This window comes from Peromyscus californicus, unplaced genomic scaffold (assembly GCF_007827085.1).
Source record: "Peromyscus californicus insignis strain IS unplaced genomic scaffold, ASM782708v3 Scaffold_4__1_contigs__length_199733344, whole genome shotgun sequence".
NCBI classification, from domain to species: Eukaryota; Metazoa; Chordata; class Mammalia; order Rodentia; family Cricetidae; genus Peromyscus; species Peromyscus californicus.
The window spans coordinates 96,956,591-96,979,886 of NW_026294562.1; the positions used below are offsets into that span (position 1 = coordinate 96,956,591).

Sequence of the window (23,296 nt, forward strand, 5' to 3'; positions counted from 1 at the left end):
CAACCCCCTCCTCTTGGCAGCTAATAAGATTTGCAGGTGACCTCCCTTGTTTATTTCTCTAAAATTCCAATAAATCTGTTTTTGAGATTACTTCTCAAACAATTTTTTTAGTTTTTCTAGCTACAGGAACTTACACAAGGGACCCTGATTCTAGTGCAACAAGAAAAAAAAATATAAGCATGAAAGAAACAAAACCTCAATGAGCAGGAAGGAAAAGGGAGGTGCCTGGTCCTTAGGAGGAGTTTAGCCCAGGCCCTCACAGAGCCCCACCTGAGACTCAGCTGATGGTCAGCAGTCTGGCAGCCTTGATAAGGGGCATGATCTCCTCTCACTTCTTTCTGGACCAACAACCTGAAGACAGGTACTGGGCTTTCAGGAGACAAGTAAGTGAAAAGGGGGCATTGGGTAGACAGATAAGTACAACAGACACAGGAACTAGAGTAGAATGAGCAATGATGAAAATTAGAGACACACAGCGATTGTGACATGCTAAAGCCTCGGACAGGAATTTAACATTGCCATGTTACCAGACCTAAGGCTCATAGCAAAATCAGACTTTGGTCCATGGCACCTCCAAGAATTAACAACAAAACAGAAATTGAATCTTTATAAACAGTGCTGTACTCAGAAAGCTGGGAGCTAAAATCTGCTTCCTCTCAGCCTTCTTTTTTTGGCTCTTTTAATTTCTCTTTAGAAGTTATGTCATTTGTTGGGATGGGGCAGGGTACATTAACCATGGCTTTCCTTGGAATCATTGAAAAATTTCCTTCTGTGATGATCCTCATCATGTGGAGTGTGCACTGGTTACAGTACAATCCTGGAAATCTCTCTCCTCGTCCTCTATGATCAGGAAGACAGCTGATTTACTGGAGCTATAAGACACTCTTAAAGGTGCCTCCTTCTCTGCTCCCTTGGTAATCTGTTGACCTAGAAGCAATGGCCAGCATATTTATTTTCCTTTTAGCCTTTTTAGCCTCATTGATTGAGATCTAACTATGGTTATTGAAAACTGAGACTGTTGGTTATAACAGTATTGAAGAATGAATAAAGTTCGTTGTATAACACTAAGATAAAGCTTGACAAATACTTTTAAACAAATTTTTATTCTTTTAGGACAGAGTTTCTTGTTTAAAAACCATAAGCAGTTATTTTGATAAAACATAAAATCCTTGCTCCATAAACAAGTTTTTATATATCGATATGACTTTCATATTTGCTTAAATTGTGTGTGTGTGTGTGTGTGTGTGTGTGTGTGTGTGTGTGTGTGTGTGTGTTGGGAATATGTGTGCCACAGCATATATGTGGAAGTTCAGAGGATACCTTGTAGAAGTCAGTTTCTCCTTCTAGCATGTGAATTCTGAGGATCAAACTCAGATCCTTGAGTGCCTTTACCCACTGAGCCATCTCACTGACTCAATGTACTATTGCCAGGTTTTAACTTTTAGAAATCATTTTATGATACACATTAACTTTCAGTTTTTTTCAATTTCTTTTTATTTTTATTTTGGAAAAATCTTTTACCTTAAAATAAAATCGATGCATCAAATCCCCTCTCATATAAAAGTTTACTTTTAAAATTCATATAAAATCTTCTTACCAAAACATATTTTACATTCATAAATTTTAATATCTTACATTTTACTTGATTTGTTTGTAGTGTTTCATATATATATATATATATATATATATATATATATATATATATTTGAGCTGGCAGAATTTAGAAAATCCTTACTTTTTAACAAGATATCTATATTTCAAATAAATTAACAGGAAGCTGTATTTGAAACTCAAGCAAAACATGTTAGAAATCCTGGAGATCATTTTTTTTTCTTTTTAGCCTCCTGTCTTTATGGTCTTAAATTGGCAAAAATAAGAAACTTGGGGAGAAAGTTGTTTTGTTTTCTTTCTTTTAAGAGGGGAGAGCACAGGCATAGAGTAAATAGTTTTTACATATTAATGATACAACTCTTAGTTAAAAATTATCATTAAGATGTATTATATTGTCTTAGCTATGAATAAACTTTTGAAACTAAATGAATAAACTTTTAAAAGACATGGATGAAGTAAGCTTACTTACATTATGAATGTTATAATTTGTGGGGTTATATCTTCTGTAATTTCAATTATGAAAAGAAAAGCAACATTAACATATTTGACAAATATTTATGTAGGCATATTTATCATTTTGTGTGTATCACAGCCTTAATGAAAATCTTAAATTAATCATTTGTATATAGGGATTATTTTTTTAAAACACAACCAAGTCAATTAATTTAATCAGAAGATTTATATGTATACCAAAATATTTGATTAACATAAAACATTTCTTGTTTCTTAATTTTATTATCCTTGAAGGTTTTAAATGATAAAATTTAATTTATTACTTCTTATGAACATGTTTAGGAGTATTAACATTAATGTAGTCAGTGTTTAATTTGATAGCTTAATGAAAATTATATTATGAATTAAAGAGTGTTGTTCTAAATGAACTATGCCTAAAGTATTTTAGATATTTATAATCTTTTTAACATATTTGCTTCAGGGGATCAAATATCATGTAAGTTGTATTTAAAACATTTTAGTAATTTATGAAATAGACTTTAAAATACCACTTTCCTGGATTTATAGACATTAAGAGTACCTAAGTAGTACAGTATATTACATTTAGCAGTAGATGCATAGATTTTATCTGTGTTTTTCCGGCCCCATATTTTTCTTTGAGTTCATTTTTTAAAGGATTAGGTATACCTCAAGATTTTTAAAATATATATGGATGTGAATATGAATATTTCTAGAAACACATACTGAAAAAAAATCTATCTTTTCCTCTATGACAATGTCTTTACTCCTTAAATCTATTTACATGTTATACATTTGGATCCCATTTTCCACTGATTTTTAAAAGCCTCTATCAATACCATATTTCATTGATTGATGTATCTTTTTATTAAGCCTTGAGCTGTCAGTGTTCTATTTTCCTCCTTTAATGTTGCATAATGATTGTTCTGTACATTTTCATCTTTCATATAAACTGCTTGGTTTTTTTATTCAGAAAATAACTTGGTAGGGGGTTTGTTAGATTATAGTGAATATATAATGACCAAGCTGTAAAGAGCTAGTGTGATAGTTGATCTGAAGTGACAATGTAACTAGGTAGAAGATGCGTAGAACTTGTACAATGCATCTGCATGGCTATGAAGACTTTTTCAGATAGGTTTGACATGTCAGACAGTCAATAGAGAGGAAGCGCCTGCCTTGAATAAGAGTGAGAGTATCAGTGGGGTAAACTGCTCCAATGAAGAAGGGTGAGATTATCAATGGGGTAAATTGTTCTAATGAAGAAGTAGGATAAATGCAACATACAGGGTGTCAAGTCTCATTTCTCACAGTGATTGCTTCTTTTGCTTTTGCCACCTGCTGACATTAGAGTCCAGCTCTTCAGACATTCAACGTGGACTCAATTCCAGCAAATTCCCAAGACTTTCAGGATTAGATTGGAACTGCAAAGGCATCCTTCCTGGATTGGGAAATAGTTCTCAGCCTTTGCAGCACATAGTTGAGCATTGTCTAAATGCCTTATACTACATGAGTCAATGTAATGAATTTTTTTTTTATAATATAGTTGCATGCACATTCTGTTGATTCTTTTCATTCAGGGATGCATAGGGCAATTAGAATTTTAACGGCATAAATTAAAGAGCATGGCTTCATTAATTTACATACTCTTTAATCCGTCCATTAGAATTTTACAGTCTTCTTCAGCTAAGTCTTGTACATATTTTGTAATGTTTACATTTAACTGGGGTTTTTGGGTATTCATCTAATAGTAATGTGTTTTAATTTGAAATATCACTCACTTATTCTTTGATATACAAAGAGCATTTTTATTTTAACTTTATATTGGGAATCTTTTTTTTTATTTTTTTTTATTTTTTTGGTTTTTTGAGACAGGGTTTCTCTGTGTAGCTTTGCACCTTTCCTGGGACTCACTTGGTAGCCCAGGCTGGCCTCGAACTCACAGAGATCCGCCTGGCTCTGCCTCCCGAGTGGGGAATTTTTTTTTTAATTCATGCTAGTTCACGGCAGTTTTTGTTGTTCACTCTTCATGATTTTTTACATACTAAGTCATATTATCTATGAGTAAAGTTAGTTTGTCTTTTTAGTTATTACTTTCTGCACACACATTTCATTTTTATTTTTATCCTGTTTATTAGCTAAGACTTCAAGTTGAGTATTGAATAAGAGTTATAAAAGGAGGGATTCTTGCTCTGTTTCTGTTTCTCAATATTAAATAAATTGTTGCCTGTATGTTGTTTGCATATGTGTTTTTACCAAATTGAAGGATGTTCCCACTTTTTCCTATATGCTGAGATTTTTTAAAATCAGGATTGACCTTTTGGATTTGGTCAAAATGCCTTAGTGTCTGAGGGATATAATCATGTCATTTTCTTTTTAGTGTACTGATAAAATGTATGTTCACTGGTTTTCACCTGTTAAGCCAGCTTACCACATCTAGGTAAAGTTCAGTTGGCCATGGTCAAAAATTCTATTATATATTGTTGGATTTCATATGTTAATAGTTTTTTTCTGAGATAAGAGATAATTGTTTCCATTCATTTGGATAAAGCACAGGGACAAATAGCCAAATGAATGGAAACACATGAACTATGAACCAATGGCTGAGGGGGTCCCCACTGGATCAGGCCCTCCGAATGGGTGAGACAGTTGATTGGCTTGATCTGTTTGGGAGGCATCCAGGCAGTGGGACCAGATCTTGTGCTCATTGCATGAGTTGGCTGTTTGAAACCTGGGGCCTATGCAGGATTGTTTGGCTCGGCCTGGGAGGAGGGGACTAGACCTACCTGGACTGAATCTACCAGGTTGACCTCAGTCTGTGGGGAAGGCTTTGCCCTGGAGGAGATGGGAATGGGGGGGGGGGGTTGGGGGGAAGGTGAGGGGGGCGGGAGGGGGGGAGAACAAGGGAATCCGTGGCTGATATGTAGAACTGAATTGTATTGCAAAATAAATTAAAATAAATTAAAAAAAAAGAGATAATTGTTTGGAGATTTTATTTTTTCTAATGTCTCAATAAGGATTTGGAAGTAAGGTAAGATGGCCTCAGAGAATCAATTACGAAGTATGATATGTTTTTATTTTTAGAAAGAAATTACTTTAAATCAGGTATCGTTTTCTTACATACTTTCTTCCATACAGCTAAAGATATTCTTACATACTTCATATGATTCACTGATATAAACTAGGCCAAGTGTTTCTGGTTTTTAAGTTTACTCATCACTGATTAACATAAAACATTATATGGGTGAAGTCAGATTATAATCTCATATTTTTATTCATTTTGCTTCTTCTGAGGATTAATCCTGGCCCCTCTTACCTGCTAAGCAGGTGCTCCAATGCTGAGCTCATTGCCGACTCTATCTAATCCTTCTTGTCTGATCTTTGTTCTGTTCTTTTGTACCAACAATTTAGTGATGTTATTTGCCTCTTCATAAGAAGGGCCTTATATCTGGTTTCCAACACCTTGTTCCTCATTTCTACCTAAGATTTCACTGGACTGCAAACAGTACATATATGTCTATAGATATGTGAAGCATGACAACTCAATTCATCTCCCAAAAGTTACAAATACTCTCATAGTTCTTCTATTAGTCAAGGTTCTCACCAAAAGCACACATAGCACTGTGTTTGTGGTAATGTGGGCTTGATCCCCATGTCCTTCCAACTTCCTTTCAACACTTGTTTGCCATGCTGTTTCCACATTATCAGGTGGTTCTCATAACTTCATCACTTCAGCTCCCTGCACCATTTTCTGTCTTCTCCATTCTGATCTGTAACAAACTACCAGAGACTAAAAATTTACAATGAACAGAATTTGGGGCTTACAGTTCTGAGTACTGGAAAATCTAAGATCAATACATAGGCACCCAAAGTGAGCCTTATTGCTTCTTCACCACACACAGACAAAAGGGCAAAGAGGCAAGGGGCTATTGAACTCATCATTACCTGAGGATATTAATCTCAAGTTTTAAGATAGGATTTACTGGTGAGGAGAGAGGAGTATGAGGGAAAAACATAAAGAAAAGCAAGACAGATTATGGGGAGAACAGGAAATTACAAATTAAAACATACAATCTCTAGGTGTGGGGTTTAGAAACCACAAAACTGGGTTTTATGTTACAAGGAAACTAAACCAAAGACATGTCTAACATTTTAATCTACATTTTGACATGACAAACAAAAGAAATAGTTTAGTTAAGTCTTCCTAATCAAAAATAACCTACAATCAAATATGTAACCTCACTCAGTATCTTCTGGAATTGATAAAAAGCACACAATTTTAAAGCCTGTACAATTTAACTCTTACTTAAGAAGCTCCCAGTCACTCTCTACTATGTAACTTTGAGAACAAATCCTCCTTTGCTTGGTACTCAGTGTTTGCTCCATGTCTGAGTTATTTCTGGGAAACACTGGTAGAACACGCTCTATCTGGTCTTTCTCTCCTTAATATTTCCACAGGCCTCACCACTGGCAGTACATATAGGTGAAATATAGGGGTAATGCAGTTTTTAAAAGTATGACATACACACCTTAATAATGCTGAATGCCATTTGATTTCAAAATGAATCTTGAAGAGCAGAAGAGGAACTAACATCAGACGTGATGCCTGTTACAGCCGTTACAATAAGTGCACGTGAAGGCAAAATGTAAGGAAATCCTGACAAGGCTGAAAAACAAACAAGACTACAGAGAGGTTAGAGAAGGCATCTGAAACCCATGGGTCCTAAGTTTATATAAAGTGGAAAAGAGATTCATATGATAATCATTGGACAATCCAGTTGTGTCTCTGAATAAGGCAGAAATTACAGGAGAATTGGAAGCATAATTAATGAATGCAGCTGAAGCCTGTACACTCTCATTTGCCTTATAGATAAATGGCTTGAGGGTGTGTGTGTGTGTGTGTGTGTGTGTGTGTGTGTGTGTGTGTGTCTGTGTCTGTGTCTGTGTGTGTGTGTCTGTGTGTTTGTGCGATAGAGGTGGAAGAATAACAGTAAGGAAATGAGTGGGATAGAGTAGTGGATTAGAATATACATGAAATACAAGAAGAGATTCTAGCCCACTCCAGCATGTGGCTCTGCCAGCCTTTCCCTTCTCCCCCATTCTGTCTGCCTTGCCAAAAAACCGTTAGATTACATTCCTGAAGCTATTCCCAAGGTCTTTCCCTTATTTGGCCAATCCCTCCTCCTGAGGATGACTACCAGTGTACAGCTATCAAAGGATGGAAATTAAGCAATAAAAAGCCCCCTTTGGCTTACCTAATTAACATGCCAAATAAAATTAAACACCTCTTTCTAACATGGGATTTCCCTTTGTTCCTTTATAAACCACCATTGCCCTATGTGCCACATCTGTCTCTTCTCTATCCAGAGGCAGTCCCTTGTCCGACTCCAGGACAAATGCCCCTGACCCCTCCAGGTTGTCCCTTTCTCCCCTCTCCATTGTTCCTTTCCCCTTCTCCCTCTTCCTCTGTCTTCTGTCTTTGTCCCTTATCCCTGCCCTCTGTCCTTCTGGGGCAAATAAATCTCCTTTGTGCTGAGATCTTGGCCTGAATACTTGGTCTTGGCAGTCCTGAGCTAATGCTTTTCCTTTCATTGGTGCCAAAACCCAGGATTCAGTCTACAAAACCCCCACCCCATCTCAGTTCTCTAACATTCATGCCTCCTGATGCCTGATCTCCTCATCCAACAGTGAGTGGGTGGTCAGTTCCCCCTCCCTTGCTGTCCTAACCATTCCCCTGGTTATCAGGTGACAGCTGTTGCGTGTCAGGTGGCCCTGCTCTGTCAGGTGGGATTAGGGCAACATTTATCTATGTAATTCTGGACCCCATAAAAGAAATAAAATAGGTATAAATTTGCTGAGCTTATTTTATTGAATATGATGATTTCCTTCTTTATCCATTTTCCAGAAAACAACGTAATTTTATTTTTATAACTGAATAAAATCATATTGTGTGTATGTCATATTTTTATTATCCATTCATTTTTTTGTGAATAAGATGTTTTTTCTTGGTTTCATTCTCTTTAAGTTCATTATTAGTATTTAGAAAGTTATTGGTATTTTTCATGTTCATATAGCACCCTAATACTCTGCTGAAAGTGTTTGTCAATTAAAAAGTTTTATAGTAGAAGTGTTAGAGTATCTGATGTATAGGATCATATCATCTGTAGACAAAACATGGATTCCTTTCTTTCATTTTTGTACACCTTATTAAAGTGTTGTCCTGTGCAAATGCATTCAAGGCTACTTCCTAATTTCTATCAAGTTTAGTGTAACTGGATTTATGTTGAGGTTTTTTTGATCTACTTGGACTTGAGTTTTGTGCATGGCAATATATGTGGATCTCTTTGCAATCTTCTACATGCCAACATTAAGAGTTTGTAATTGACCTCTCCTATTTATATTTCTTCAGTTGAATTTCCTAAAAAACCTATCTTATATCCTAAATGATTAATACAATCTCATCCTTGCAGTTTTTCAGGAGCAATTTGTAATTTCAAAAGGGAAAAATTCTCTTTACTTCATCAAACATTTTTTAAGGTATATGCATCTGAATCAACCAATAAAGTATTATCCATGTAATGGTAAATTATATTGATAAACAGTAAATGGTTTACAAATTATTTGAAATGGATCTTGTATAAAATATTGACACAAGGTGAGGCAGTTTAGCACTCCTTGAGGAAGAATTTTCCAATGATACCTCTTAATAGGCTGGGAATGAGTATAAATAGGTACTATGAGGCAAATATTTTCTCTATCCTGTTCTTGTAAAGGTATAGCAAAAAGCAGTCTTTTAAATCAATCCTATAATATACCATCCTTTAGGTAATAAAGAAGGCAAGGGCATTCCAGGCTGCAAAGAGTCAATTGGCTGAATTACCTTATTTATATCTCTCAGTTCTATTACTATTCTCAATTTTCCAGATTTCTTTTTAATAATAAATATAGAAGAATTAAAAGGACTGGTTGATTCTTCAATATGTTGATCATTTAGCTGCCCTTATACCAACTGTTTTAGTGCCTATAATTTTTCTGATGTCAGAGGCCATTGGTCCACCCACACAGGATTGTCAGTTAACCATTTTAAAGGTAAGACTGTTGGTACCTTTGGAAGACCAATAGCTGTTGTGTCCTGCTTATGTACAACCTTAACAGTGTGTGATTGTTCCTGATAATATCTTTTAATATTTATCTCAGAAGCATTCTCTATGTTTTGTTTCTGAAATTTGAGGAATGTTAATCTGTTTCTTCCATTGCTGCAACAAATCATATCCCCATAAGTGCATTGATATGTTAGACACATATAGCTTTAATTTTTCTATCTGTCCTTCTGGTTCTCTATACTTGAACCAACTTGTATTTTGTTTTACCTAAGATATGTAGCCAGAAGTTTCTCTGGTCCTGCCTGGCCCTGCAGTTGGGACAAATCTCTCCCACCTGTGTCCACAGCTACTCAGTCTCAAGTAAACAAACAGAGGCTTATATTGTCTACAAACTGTATGGCTTATTGATCAGGAATTGTGTTAGCTAACTCTTATAACTTAACTCAACCCATTTCTATTAATCTATATGACCATGGTCTTATGGCATCTTGTTGCTCCTTGAGCAGCAGGCTGGGTCTCCCCACTCTCCTTTCTTCTCCTCTCTCTCCAGATTGAATGTACCGCCTAACCTTATTCTGCCTTGCCATTGGCCAAACAGCTTTATTTATCAACCAATCAGAGCAACACATGTTCATAGTGTACAGAAAGAAAGCAGAGATAAAGTTTCAATCCCTAAAAGCTGAATAGTTACCTCCTGAAGAGGCCAATCTGGATGCCAGGTTTAGTAGAAGTATTGTTACATTTACACCTATGTCCAGTAATCCTTCAATTACAATGCCATATATTTGAATTTTTGGCTTTGTTCTTTGATATTTTATAGCAGTTTGCCAAAATACTTGTTTTTTGATCTCTCCTGAATTTTTTGTTTTATCTACTGAATCTATTCTGCCCTTGATCACATCCAGAACAGTGCTGTTCTTAACAACAGGCATTAAATCTTTTAATTGACTTGCAGATGAGTTTCTCTCATGCTGACAGGCAATAGTAGAACCAAATTTGATATTGGAATCTGCAAAAGGATGCCTAAGGCATTTTCCAACGGCAAAAGTTGCCTTGCTTATCCTTTGTTGATCTCCATTCATTAGTCTAATGTTGGTCTTTGTCACACCTTCTGCATACTCCAGAAGGTTAGGCTTTGTTTGGATTATCTCTAGAAAAGAACATTATTTCTAGGAATGCCTGGCCAACAATCTCTTTTCAAATGACCTTATTTGCCACAATTAAAACATCTGATATTTTAATTTTTCTTAAATTTTTTAGAAATTACTCCTCCTTTCAAAGTAGCATCATAAACATGATATGCAATATAAGCCATATTTCTAACCCATTCATCTATTGTTGTTGATCTTCCCTTTAAAGGCCTAGTCACCCTTTTTCATTCAGAATTAGCATTTTCAGAAGCCAAAGATTCAATTAATATTTATCTGACCTCTAGATCTTATACTATTCTATTTACAGTTGAAGTCAATCTTTTCGAAAAATCAGTGAAGGCTTCTTGTTTGGCCTGGTATAATTTTAGTAAATGTCTCAGACCTCTTCTCTGATTCTTCAACCTTGTCCCAACCATTTAAAGCTGCTAAACAACATAGTGCCAAGGTATGATCTTAAAATCAATCTGCCTTTGCAATTTAGCATATTGACCCTTATCTAGTAACCAATCTTGGGAAATATCAGTATTCCTAGCCTTATTTTGCTGTTCTATGACTCTAGCTTATTTTTCCACCATGTTCACAATTGTAACTGAAGACTAGCTTCCAATATTGTTGTGACCAAATCTTTCCCGTCTTGGGGGATAATTCTGTTCTGAATTGCCCGTAAATTTAACATGTGATTCACATGAGGTGAATGCATATAAAATGACCACTTGCTTAAATATTATAATATCTAAAATTTCTATAGGATTCCGTTTAACTTCTATATAATCTTAGGGGTGCCTATTGTCTGTTCATTGTTCTCGTATAGTAACTGTATAAACTAAGGTTGGTTTTCTAATAACCTTGGGCAGCCCCTACATATTCATCATGCAGTGGTATGGTAGGTTCTTTTCTAAATCCCTCTGTCTTTGTCTGAGTATTTTTCTTATTTTCATTAGTATGACTTTCTAAGGCTTGTATATTATCAGTCAAATTTTTCTTATTTTTCATTGACATGTCTTTCTAAAGCTTGTATGTTATTATTCAACTTTTCATATTTGGCACAATTACCAGACCACTCTTTATTTGGCATAAGAAACCACTATGAATATTATGAATGAAATATGAATTACCAGACTGATAATACTTACAATCAGTATTATGTAAATCTCAGCTAAGTCATTTATCCCCTTACTTACTGTTTCCATTTTCAAGCCATCAATAGTTGCACTATACAGGGTCCTAACTCCTGCATTATGATGTTTCACATCCTTAGCATAGGAAAGATTTTTTAAAAATATTATTTAACTCCATCTTAATGGACTTTCTAGGTCTCTCAGTTTGTCCATATCGGACCATCAGCAAACTCAGGCCTGTTCCATGATTTCTAAGCATGAAGCTGCTTTCTGGAATACCTAATAGTGACAGCAGAGGCATCAGATTGAGTAACTTCCTTTTGTGTGGTCGTGCCACATGTTGGAGTGCCAAATATTGTTCTTCTGCTGGCACTGTGGCTGCACCTGAACCAAATGCTGTTTCAGCCAGTTACAGAGGCTCTGCAGTTCCTGATCTGCTTCTCTGGCAGCAGCCTAGAAGGACTTTTATGATCACTGTATCCATATCCTGCTGCTGCCACCAAAAGTAGTTTTTAGCTAAATCTCTATTGCTTTATTTACCAACACAGACTCAGGAGTCAGTGGCTGTGGTGAAAATCTGCTAACTTAGAGAAGTTGAGGAAAAACTAGCTGACCTTCCCTGTTTGCTGTCATCTCAGAAAGAGAGGCCCCTTCAATTGCTGCAAAACAAAAAGTACTGAAACTCCAAGTTCCTCTCTGTGACTTCCTGGGCATCTGTCTGTTCATTTTCCAGACTCCCTCTGCCTCTCTATGATTATTTTCTGTCAACTAGTTAATGCATTTATAAGGATAGGAAATTAAATGAATATTATATAACTTGAGATGTATTTAGGGATATATGAATGGAAAGAGTCAACATAGATTTCATAGAAACAAATACAGAAAAGTTGATCAGCAGATGAAGTCACTCTTATTTATAAAGTAAAAAGTGAGTTGTCATCTATATTTTAAAATTCCAGCCATTACCTTACTGGTTTGATGTTGAGTAAATGTAGGAGGAAATGCCAAAAATCAGTCTGTTACATTGAAGCACATATCAACAACTATAAACACAAATTATGTTCAGTATACAAAAAATATTACAAAGACTTTAAAGAAATACATATCAGAGAATTAGATGAAGGGATGAAAACCTTGAAGACTTGCCTCCTTAGAACACTCACAAATTGGATCATGTGTAGAAGATTTCTTACAAATTAATAGACTAAAATGGAATAGGATTTATAAATAAATAAATATAATAAAATGTATTTAGTCTATTAATTTGTAAGAAATTTAGTCTAGACATAGATTAAAAATGTATCTGTTCTTCACAGAGCCATGGCAACAACAAAGTGCACCACTGACGATCCTCAGCCTAGAAGACAGCAAGATCTCCAGGAGATGCTGACAGAAGTAGGGTTGTCTGTTGACTACTGGCTGCCTAAGCTGCAGGAAGACCTGGGTGTGACATGTACCCAGGCCTTACAGCACTTAGAAGAAAAAGATCTCCAGAAGCTGAAGTCCCAGACACAACACACATGGGAGCAAAAGGCTCTGGAGAAACTGCTTGACCTCTCACAGCCAAATAGTGTTGCAGAGTTCCAGAAAAATCTAGGGGAGATGATAAGGAACAGGAAGAAGCAGGCAGGACAGGCACTGCAGGAACTGAAGGCCTTCCAATCAGAAGGGAAGAACAGACAGGAAGAGGCAGTGAGGAGGAAAGAAGCAGAGCTGAGACAAGCAATGGAGATCCCTGAAGAGTGCTGGCCAGGGCCTGAAGTGCCCCTGAAAGATGTCACTGAAACAATGGAGAGACAATTAAAGGATGTGGAGCAGAAACTGACCTACAGGGGAAACCTCCCTGATAGAGACCTGGTAAGATGGGCATCTGGAGGGCTGGCCCTGCAGGGAATTTATAAGACCTGCCACCAAAAGGACCTGGTAGCAAGAAGAGAAGAACTGCTCAGGGTCCCCAAGGAATTCTTCCTCCTTGGATCTGAGCAAGGAAAAAGGATGGAAGCAAAAGAATTCATATCTTCTAAAGAAGAAACCCTGTTCACCAAAAGTGTGGAGAAGTTGGGATTTGGAGCAATGACATCAGTCATGAGTGGATGCTGGGGATTTAGTCTGGAAGGTGGTAGAGATCAAAGTAATCAGTCAGACTCGAAGGACATCAATGAATCATATTCAGAGCATTCTTATTTCTGTTCAGCCAAGTATAGCTATATGCCTCTGGTCTCCTGCCACTTTCGAATTGATCAGCTCCAGCTCTCCACTGCTGCTCTCAAGGAACTGAAAATCATTGAAGAACAACTGGAGCACACTGATGGACCAGACAGATTCGTCGTAGTGAGGAACAGGACTGAAAACTTCTTCAACAGATTTGGCTCTCATGCTAATCAAGGCCCTCTGTACCTTGGGGGAATCTACTGCTGGAAGGCCATTTCCCAGGGATTCAACAGTGACCAGCTGGATTGTGTGAAGCAGCAGACTGCAGAGGCCTTAGATAGTTACGTAAGAGGGAGCTACTTTGGCTATGGAGTTGAAGGTGGGGCAAAAAAGGCAACATCAGACTCACATTTAGTAAGATCCTGCCAAAATGCAACTAATCAACAGCTCCAAATCAAAGTCCAATTATCTGTGGCTCAGATAGGTGGACCACCAGAAGCAAATGGAATTGTTCAGTGGACAACGGGCCTTCTCACCAGCAACAAAACCTGGTCTGTCATTGAACGAGAACTTCAGCTGGTACCCATTTGGGACATCATCCTATCTAACCACAGAAGCAATTTTAAGGATCCCTTTCTGGTGGCAAAATGCCTGGCAGATAACTACTCTGCTCTGACTGGCCTTGCTGCCCACATCCAGGCTGGAGAAGAGTTGCTGAGCACCATAGAGGAAGCAGAACTTTTCCTGAATAATGTGAAATTATGGGAGGTCTCTGACCCTGAAGAACAGCTTAAGAACCTTCTGGATTTCATGCAAACATTGGCTAACAAAACAAAAGGTTATGATGTTTGGATTAATACATGCCTGACAAATTTGAATCTACAGAATTTTCTCGTGAGAACTGTCAACTTTTGCAAGTCAAACTCTTCCATTAAAAAATCTCAGTTTATTAAATCTCAGTTCTGCAGCCTTCTAGAACCTCATATCTACAAAGTGAAAAACTTTCCTCAGCTAAGTTCAATCATTCAGTGGATCTACCAGAAAGACTCCGAGGAACAGCAAGTGAAGATCACTGAATTTTCTGAATTCCTTAAAAGTTTGAAAGAAATCCAAAAATCTCTCATAGAAGTAAAGGTCAAGTCTGGGTACTCAGAAACAGTGGAAGAAGCTCACAGAAAGGCCACCTGTGAGGTCACCAGAGCTCTTGGCTCCTTCTTGAACTACCTCAGAGAAGCAGAACAGCCAGACATGCAGCTGCTGCTACTCTCCATTGCAGCTGGTGCAGGCTATCAGCTGGAAAGCAATGTTTTTCAGCCTCTTCTGGGGTGCACTGAGATAAGCTTTCTCCTGGATGAAATACAAACTGTCCAACACAGATATCAGGAGCTCAAAACCATCTGCACAGACAGGGCACAGGCATTCCTAGTGCTCAAAGCTCTGACAACCACAGTTGGAATCTCAACCATTTCTCCAGAAGAAAAAACACAGCGCTTGGCATTAACAAGGCAGCATATGAAGCCTTTGTTGTCTACAAAATTTTCACATGTTCTCACAAAATTTGAAACTGATCATGATTGGGAAAATCTAGAGAAAAGTTTGAGATTACACATTGATGGGAATTATGAAGACAACATCTCAACTTTGCAGATGGATGAGATGAGAAAACAACTGCAAAGTCTCTACCCTGAAAAGAAAGAGACTTATAACCAACAAGATAATGAAAATAACCAAAAGGAAACCATAGAAAAAGGACCTTTCTTAGACTTACTCCAACGTCTGGATCTAGAACATAACTACCTAAAAAAGATGAGCAGAGCTGACTTCCATCTAATCTATAAGACTTCAGTGTACAATACACAGCCAAAATCTGAACAGGAACTTCCCTTCTATTTCCTACAAAAGCTACTGATGTTAGATTGCGGGTTTAGATATCTAGTCTTCAAAAATCCCAGAAATGCAGAAAGCCAAGGCTCTCTAGTTCCTTGCAACCAGGAAAATGAGGCTTTTGATCCATATGAAGAGTTGTTTGATGACAGAGATGAAGTCACTAATTCTTCACCCACTGAGTCCCAGCCCCACATTCACCCAATGGACATCCAGATGGCCATTTTTCACTGTGCAGATGATCTTGCCAGACAGTATATTCTGTCCAAACTTTACATTTGTCAATTTGCACTCCCCCTTGTGGTGCCAAATCCCAACACTTCTGAGATTGAATTTTCTCTCTGGTCTCTCAGACAAATTAGGAGAAGTTGGCAAGAGGAAAATGACTCACAACAGAACAAGAGCTACAGTCACAAGAATCAGCAGATGTGCTGTGTTTCTACCCCCATTGTGTCCTTCATTAGAGTTGGAAATGGCCTCTCTGCTTCCAAATCTCAGATCATGAACTCTCTCCTCAGTAAACATAAACATGATGTGTTTTTTCACAGACACTGCAGAGGAAGCAACAATCACTGTCTCCTGATGGAGGGAGTGGTGGAGATCTTCTGGTTCTGTCCTGGGGGCCAAGGGGAGGACATATTTGACAAGTGTGTGGCCTTCACCAATCTTCATGGAGATGCCAAGGAACACAGGCAACAACTCAGCTTCCTGCAGGATGTCTCTTCTCTCATTGTGATCCTCATGTCAGCTTCTGATGACAATAAAGAAAACCAGAATCTTGTGAGACACCTCTGTCAGTCACCCAAAGCTCTGATCTGTTTGGTTGATGACAAAGAAAAGGCCATAGCCAATAATTCTGGTAAAAAGATGAGAATTGGCATCAGGAATAGAAATGAGGCAGAACTAACAGAGGAGCTCTCAAACGCCATCAAACATTTACTAGAACTCTCTGGCACTCCTCTCAGCTTAGAGGACTGTTCACAGATGGCTAAAAAACAAGGATTTCTGATTGATGAAGATAAAAGAGAAATGAGAGCAGCCAAAGAAAAGGCACAGACTATACTGGACCTCCTGAAGCTATCAAAGTTACCTGAGCTAAAAGAAAACTTGCTGCCCCTGCAGGGACAGCTGTGGCACCATTGGTGTAAGAAGGACAAGGAACTCTATCATCTGAGAGAAAAGGGGAATCGGAGCATTGAACAACACAAGAGTGAAATTGAGATAGAGAAACAAAACATACGATGCCAGCAGTTTAAAAAGGCCTTTCCTCTCAATCCTTTAATGTGCTCTGTCCTACAAATTCTCAAAGAAGATTTAGAAATTTACCCCAAACTCTATTTCTTACACTGGTTAAGTGTGGTTTTAGAAAACCTAACCTCAGGGCACTTAGAGAATTTGCATAGGAAGCAACAAACTTTGTGGTCAATGGTGCAGGAGGAAAAGCAAAAAGCACCAAAGAGCAGCTCCCTGACACTCCAGCAGATAGAATCCATCTCTACTGAGATTCTTGACTGCACTTTAGGAATTGAGCATCTTCTCCGAGAAGTTGGCCAGATCTATGAAGCTCTGGAAGAAACTTGCTCCTCTAGAGATAGACTTTTTCTCTGCCTCCCTGAACTTGCTGCAGACCTGATGGTAGCAGGTGTTTCCATTGAACTGATGGATGGGGATGCTTCCTATGTACCCCTAAAATGGGTAGCAGCAGTTTTTGACAAGATCTCAGAGAAACTTGGAGACAAAAGACTGTTCGTTCTCTCTATCCTTGGTCTGCAAAGCTCAGGGAAATCTACTTTGCTAAATGCCATGTTTGGTCTGCAGTTCACAGTCAGTGCAGGCAGGTGTACCAAGGGGGCCTACATGCAGCTCCTGAAGGTGGAAGTGACATGTTCAGAGGAACTTGGCTTTGATTTTGTGCTTGTTGTAGACACAGAAGGACTTCGGGCTCCAGAACTCAACAACAAGTCCCACAATTGGGACAATGAGTTGGCAACCTTTGTCATTGGCCTTGGAAACTTGACTCTGATCAATATTTTTGGGGAAAATCCATCAGAGATGCAGGACATCCTACAAATTGTTGTCCAGGCCTTTCTGAGAATGAAACAAGTGAAAATCTCCCCCAGTTGTCTCTTTGTCCACCAGAATGTGGGTGAAGGTACAGCAAAAGACCAAACTATGGAAGGACGAAGGCAACTGGAGCAGAGACTGGATGAAATGACAGCATTAGCTGCTGAACAGGAAGAGTGCTCCAACATAACCCGCTTCAGCGATGTAATTAAATTTGATGTCAATAGTCATGTCTACTACTTTGCTCACCTCTGGGATGGCAATCCTCCAATGGCTCCTCCCAATCCTCGCTATAGCCACAATGTCCAGGAACTGAAGAATGAGATTCTTAAGACTGCCCAGCAGGAATCTAGGGGAAGGATTTTGAAGATCTCAGATGTAAAATTCCGTGTTCAAGATTTGTGGAAAGCCCTGGTCAGTGAGCACTTCATTTTCAGTTTCAGGAACACCCAAGAGGTCATAGCCATGAGGAAACTGGAAACCATGTATAACCACTGGACCTGGGAGCTGAGGAGTCATGTTCTGGATTTACAGAATCAGCTGAACAATCAGATTCAGAATGGGAAAATCCTGACACTCACATCTGACAAACTTGAGGGTCCAGTTAATAAGAAATATGAAACCATCAAGCAAGAATTTGACAAATATTTTGAAGAAGACCCAGATAGGGAAACACTGGTTCAATGGAGAACAAATTTTGAAAATAAGCTACTAATGCTTAAAGGTGCACTTATTACAGACACCAGAAGTAAAGGCAATGAACTCATCAATCTCAAACAAAGCCAAGAAAGACTAGACAACCAAAAGTCAGAATATGAAAATGAATTGCTAGAGAAGAGCCGAAAGTTGGCTTTAAGTGTGAAGGGTAAAGAATTCAGTGATAAAGAGTTATATGAGAAATTTGATCAACTTTGGAGAAGTTGGATCTACAGTGTGTCTTCTACTGCACCTCCTGTCAAAGAGCCTAACATTGATTTAGATTCTGAAAACATCCTTTTGGATTATTTCAATAAGGAGAAAAACATTGTGGAAAGACTTAAAAAGAACTCTGGAGAGATGTTTGAAATCAATTATGCCAAACATGTCCAAGTGAAAAAATGGTATAAGGTATTTACAAAGAGCTTAGAAAGTTGTCATAAAGAATCCATTAAGAAGACTACTAATCACATTGAATTAAGATTTAATGAAACAATTAAAAACATTTTGAAGCAAAAGCGTGATTACAGTCCAAATGATTTTCATGAAATCTTGAGGATAATAGAAAATGAACTGAAATCTGTACCCCCTGAGGAAGACTACACATTTACCAGAGACTACACTATTGATTTATCCTTATGTTTATTCCAAAGAGCATCTAAGAGTTTCAGGGAAATAAACAGGGCATTCAAGAGCGCAAATGATCCTGTAAACTATCTGGAGAGAAAGAAAGATGATTTCTTCATCAATTTTAAGATCTCCTGCCAAGGTGCCACCTCCATCACATCCTTTGTTGACTTCCTGTGGCTCAAGCTCACTCCTGCTATTTATGTCACTATATGGGAGCAAATGGGCCCTAAAATAGCTGGGGACATGAGAGCCACCTGCCCTGCATTCAATGGAAACAGGGCTAACCTGGAGAAACATATTCTCATTTCTCTGGCAGAAGAAGAAAACTTTGATAAGTATTGGCAATACATTCATCAGCCAGAATCCTTCTTCAGGAATTACATTAGTGACCACATTAGAAGATACTGTTTTGAAAAAGAAGGTAAAAAAATAAAGACTTTCTTAAAAATAAGCTTAGGTGACATCAAGAATGCCATCCTCACTGCTATTCATGAGTCCACAGCTGTTGCTAAAGATAAAGGCAGCACTGCTTCTGCCTGGTTGGATTTGTTCTGTGATCACCTAGGAAACAACCTGATCTTTCCAAGAAGAGACCTGATAAGCATTGAGCATCAGGAGATAAAGGATATGGAGTTTCTCAAAGAAGCTATGAGTACAGCTTTGGATCCTGCAATGAAGAAGGTAGAAGAGGACTGCACAAGTAAGCCCATAGATGAAATGGTTCCTGACATTGAGAAAATTCTCTCTGAACATCTCTGTGGCTGCTGGAAACAGTGTCCTTTTTGTAAAGCAATTTGTACCAACACCATTCCCCAACATGAAGGAGACCACAGTGTGCCTTTCCACCGTCCTGCCGCTGTCAATGGATGGCATTGGTATAAAACAGACCACTTTCACATTGACTTCTGTACTAGTTCTGTAGCAAGTGATTGTTCATTTATTTTAAGTGATAACAAGAAATTCCCATACAAGAAATATCGAGAAGCAGGGGGTGAGTATGCCACTTGGAGCATCACCCCAGACTCATCTACCCAGCCATATTGGAAGTGGTTTGTCTATCACTTCAGAACAGAGCTCGAAGGAAGATATGGAAAAAAATTTAAAGAGTTAGGTACTATTCCAGATTCATGGACCAAAATCACAAAGCAAGAAGTACTTGATGATTTGAAAAATTGACAAAATAAATACTAACACTGCCACACAAATGTCACATTTTCCAAAGGATCTGAAAATCAACTTAAGTGGCAGCTTCAATATTGTTGCTTATAAATGAAATATATAAAATTAAACCAGTTAGTATTTCAAGACATGAAGATTTTCTACTAAAGGGATGTTTTTCTGTGAGAAGAAATAGACTGCCTGGTATATTAACCACTGTTTTTATTTTTACCTTTTTTTTTTTTTTCGAAATTGCGTGTTGCTAGCCTCTGGGTCAAGTGCTCAGAAGATTGTATAATCATTAATAATAAAAATAGATTATACTCACTTTGGTGTTAAGTCTGGGATAGTTTTTGTGTTTAATCAAAGATGATGAATATATTGGTGACTTTCTAAGAATAACCTTTGGAATCATGAGATTGCTTTGTATTGGGTAATTTCCCCTTTTCTTTCTGTTTCCCCTTGCTTATGATAATAAAAGACTGAGGTAACCAAGGCAAAAGCAGAAGCTACTTAGCAAGCTATAGCAAGAAGCTACTTAGCAACTGCAGAAGCCCAAAGTGACCTGTCAGCTTGCACGTGCACTGTCTCTGAGTCATTACTATGCCTTCCAGGTATCGTGTCCTTCGGACCCCCGAAACTGCTGAGGCTGGTCCCTGGCAAACCACTGAATTGTAAACAAGCCATTCCTCATTGTGCATTGACTCTCTTCAAAGCAATAGCATCCCTAACCAAGACAGAAGTTTGTGCCAGGGACTGGGAATATTGCTGTAATAGACCTGACCATGTTTTTGTTTGGAGTAATGGGGATTTTGGGAGTTTGGGATAAGAAAGCAGCGGAATGCTTTAAATGCTGCTTAATGGGCTATACAATAGAAGCATGGAATACAGTGGTACTGAATGTAATTTGATGAACTGTGGAGATTAAGAGATTTCAAAGGAGAAAAATGTTAGCATGTGGCCTAGAGACTGGTCTTATAATATTTTGGTGAAGAAAGTGGCTGCTTTTTACCCTTGACCCAAGAGTCTGCCTGAGGCTAAAGTGATGACTTTTGGATTAATTTCATTGGCAGAAAAAAAATCTCAAGGCAGTCTTGAGTATAGCCTTGTTCATGTGGTTACTGTTGTGGCCACATTGCGAGACCCCCAAGCAAGACCACCACAGAGCTGATATCCGATGCAAAACACACATGGGTTTATTACAAGCCTTGGCTTGATCCATGTCCAACATCTGACACAGTGGGTGGAGGAGGACAGCCCTGAGTTCTCAGGAGGAGGGGTTTTTAAAGGGAAAAAACCACAAACAGGGTGGTACAAGCCTTGGCATAATATGATTGAGTGAGGGTGTGTAACCTTTGAATTTACTGGTTAGGGGTTACAGTTATCATTTTGGGGGCAGACTAGGACAAGTCCCAGGCTTTGACCTTGAGCTACCATAGAGGCTGGCTGGCCTAGCACATACTGACTGTGGGGGCTGACTCAGTGGGCCAAGCTCTGTCCTTGAGCTGCCATGGAGGCTGGCTAACCTAGCACATTCACATTGACCCATGCACGTAGCTCTAGGTTGGTGAGGAGTCCCAGACAGTAAACGACTGGCTGAACCTTGAGCAGTCAGAGTATGAGCAGAAACAGAGCTACTTCAAGGACTGTGTCATAGCCCTCCCTGAAACTGCTTGCTCAAGTCTCAGGAAACTGAATTTGAGGCCTGATCTCTGAGAAAAGACTGAGCAGCCTGTTATGGCATCTGCTTGGTCCTTTCACTTACTAGCGTTCATGTTTATAAAGATTTATAATGAAAAGGAGCAAGCTGAGCAGGGTAATGAAGATTTTGAGGAGAAAAAGAGAAACAGGAAGTAGAATGGAGCTAAATCCTGTATTTAAGAAGATAAATGGATTAAGGAGAGTGGTGATCTCAGGGCAAGATCCCACCCAGCTGTTTCCAATTGGTGAGAAAAAGAAACTAAGGGGTCCCCACTGGATCAGGCCCTCCGAATGGGTGAGACAGTTGATTGGCTTGATCTGTTTGGGAGGCATCCAGGCAGTGGGACCAGATCTTGTGCTCATTGCATGAGTTGGCTGTTTGAAACCTGGGGCCTATGCAGGATTGTTTGGCTTGGCCGGGGAGGAGGGTACTAGACCTACCTGGACTGAGTCTACCAGGTTGACCTCAGTCTGTGGGGAAGGCTTTGCCCTGGAGGAGATGGGAATGGGGGGGGGGGCGTTGGGGGGAAGGTGAGGGGGACGGGAGGGGGGAGAACAAGGGAATCCGTGACTGATATGTAGAACTGAATTGTATTGCAAAATAAATTAAAATAAATTAAAAAAAAAAAAAAAGAAAATCTTAGAACCAAATGTGGTAGGGCATACCGTTAATCCCAGCACCGAGAAGTCAGAGGCTAGCAGATCCCTGAGTTTGAGGCCAGCCTGGTCTAGAGATCCAGTTTCAGGACATCCAACCTTAGGCAGTGAAGAAAGCTAGTGAAGATGTAATTGAACAAGCAGCAGAACTTGGCTGATTCAGCCACATGGTTCTGGCTGTAGAATTAAGGATAAAAGAAATAGGTTATGGAATTTGCCCCTGAGACTAAGGAAAGTTGCTGAAGCCAAGCATGTGTCAGAGGAGTCCCTGAATGGAGGAGGCCTAGTAGAAAGGCCATTTCGTGTAGCTGTGAAGTTGAAGCCTAGATTGACTTGGAGAACCCAAGATGTTAGAGATGCCAGAGTTGTGGTATAGTTTCCAAAGACAGCTGATAACAGGAGTGGAAACAGCTGAAGAGAAAGAAGTACATTGCAGTCAATGAAGCTGAATGGATCTGGAGAGCATTTTGACACCAGACACGAAGATACAGAGTTTGGAGATTTCCCAGCTGGTTTTCACTCTTACTTTGGTCCAGTATTTCCTCACTGTGCTACCTTCCCTGTGTTTTGTAATAATAATGTATATCCTGTGCCATTATATGTTGGAAGTATGGGATCTACTTTTTGATTTTTGAATTTGCAGGTGATTACACTTAAGCGACTGTATTAGTTTGAGAAAAGACTTTGAAATGTGGGCTTCAAAACATTGTTGAGACTGTGATATACTATGGGGACTTTTAAAGTTGGATTAAATGCATTTTTCATTATGATATTGTTACAAGCTTATGAGAGTCAGGGAGTGGAATGTGGTAGTTTGAATGTAATTGGCCCCCATAATCTCATAGGGAGTAGCACTGTTTGGAGGTATGGCTTTGTTGGAGGAATTATGTCACTGTGAGGGTTG

The 23,296-nt window shown here is 38.6% G+C and overlaps 1 protein-coding gene across 1 annotated transcript; it reads left to right on the forward strand.

The window, feature by feature from the left end:
- Positions 1-265: 265 nt before the first annotated feature.
- On the forward strand, positions 266-22,213 carry LOC128094681 (interferon-induced very large GTPase 1-like). Its single transcript, XM_052713162.1, has 2 exons — positions 266-383; positions 12,768-22,213. The coding sequence occupies exon 2, from the start codon at positions 12,772-12,774 to the stop codon at positions 20,050-20,052; it is 7,281 nt and encodes a 2,426-aa protein (XP_052569122.1). The 5' UTR covers positions 266-383; positions 12,768-12,771; the 3' UTR covers positions 20,053-22,213.
- The last annotated feature ends 1,083 nt before the right edge of the window (positions 22,214-23,296 follow it).

Coding starts and splice junctions, on each gene's coding strand:
- LOC128094681 (XM_052713162.1), top strand. CDS start 12,772: ATGGCAACAACAAAGTGCACCACTGACGATCCTCAGCCTAGAAGACAG.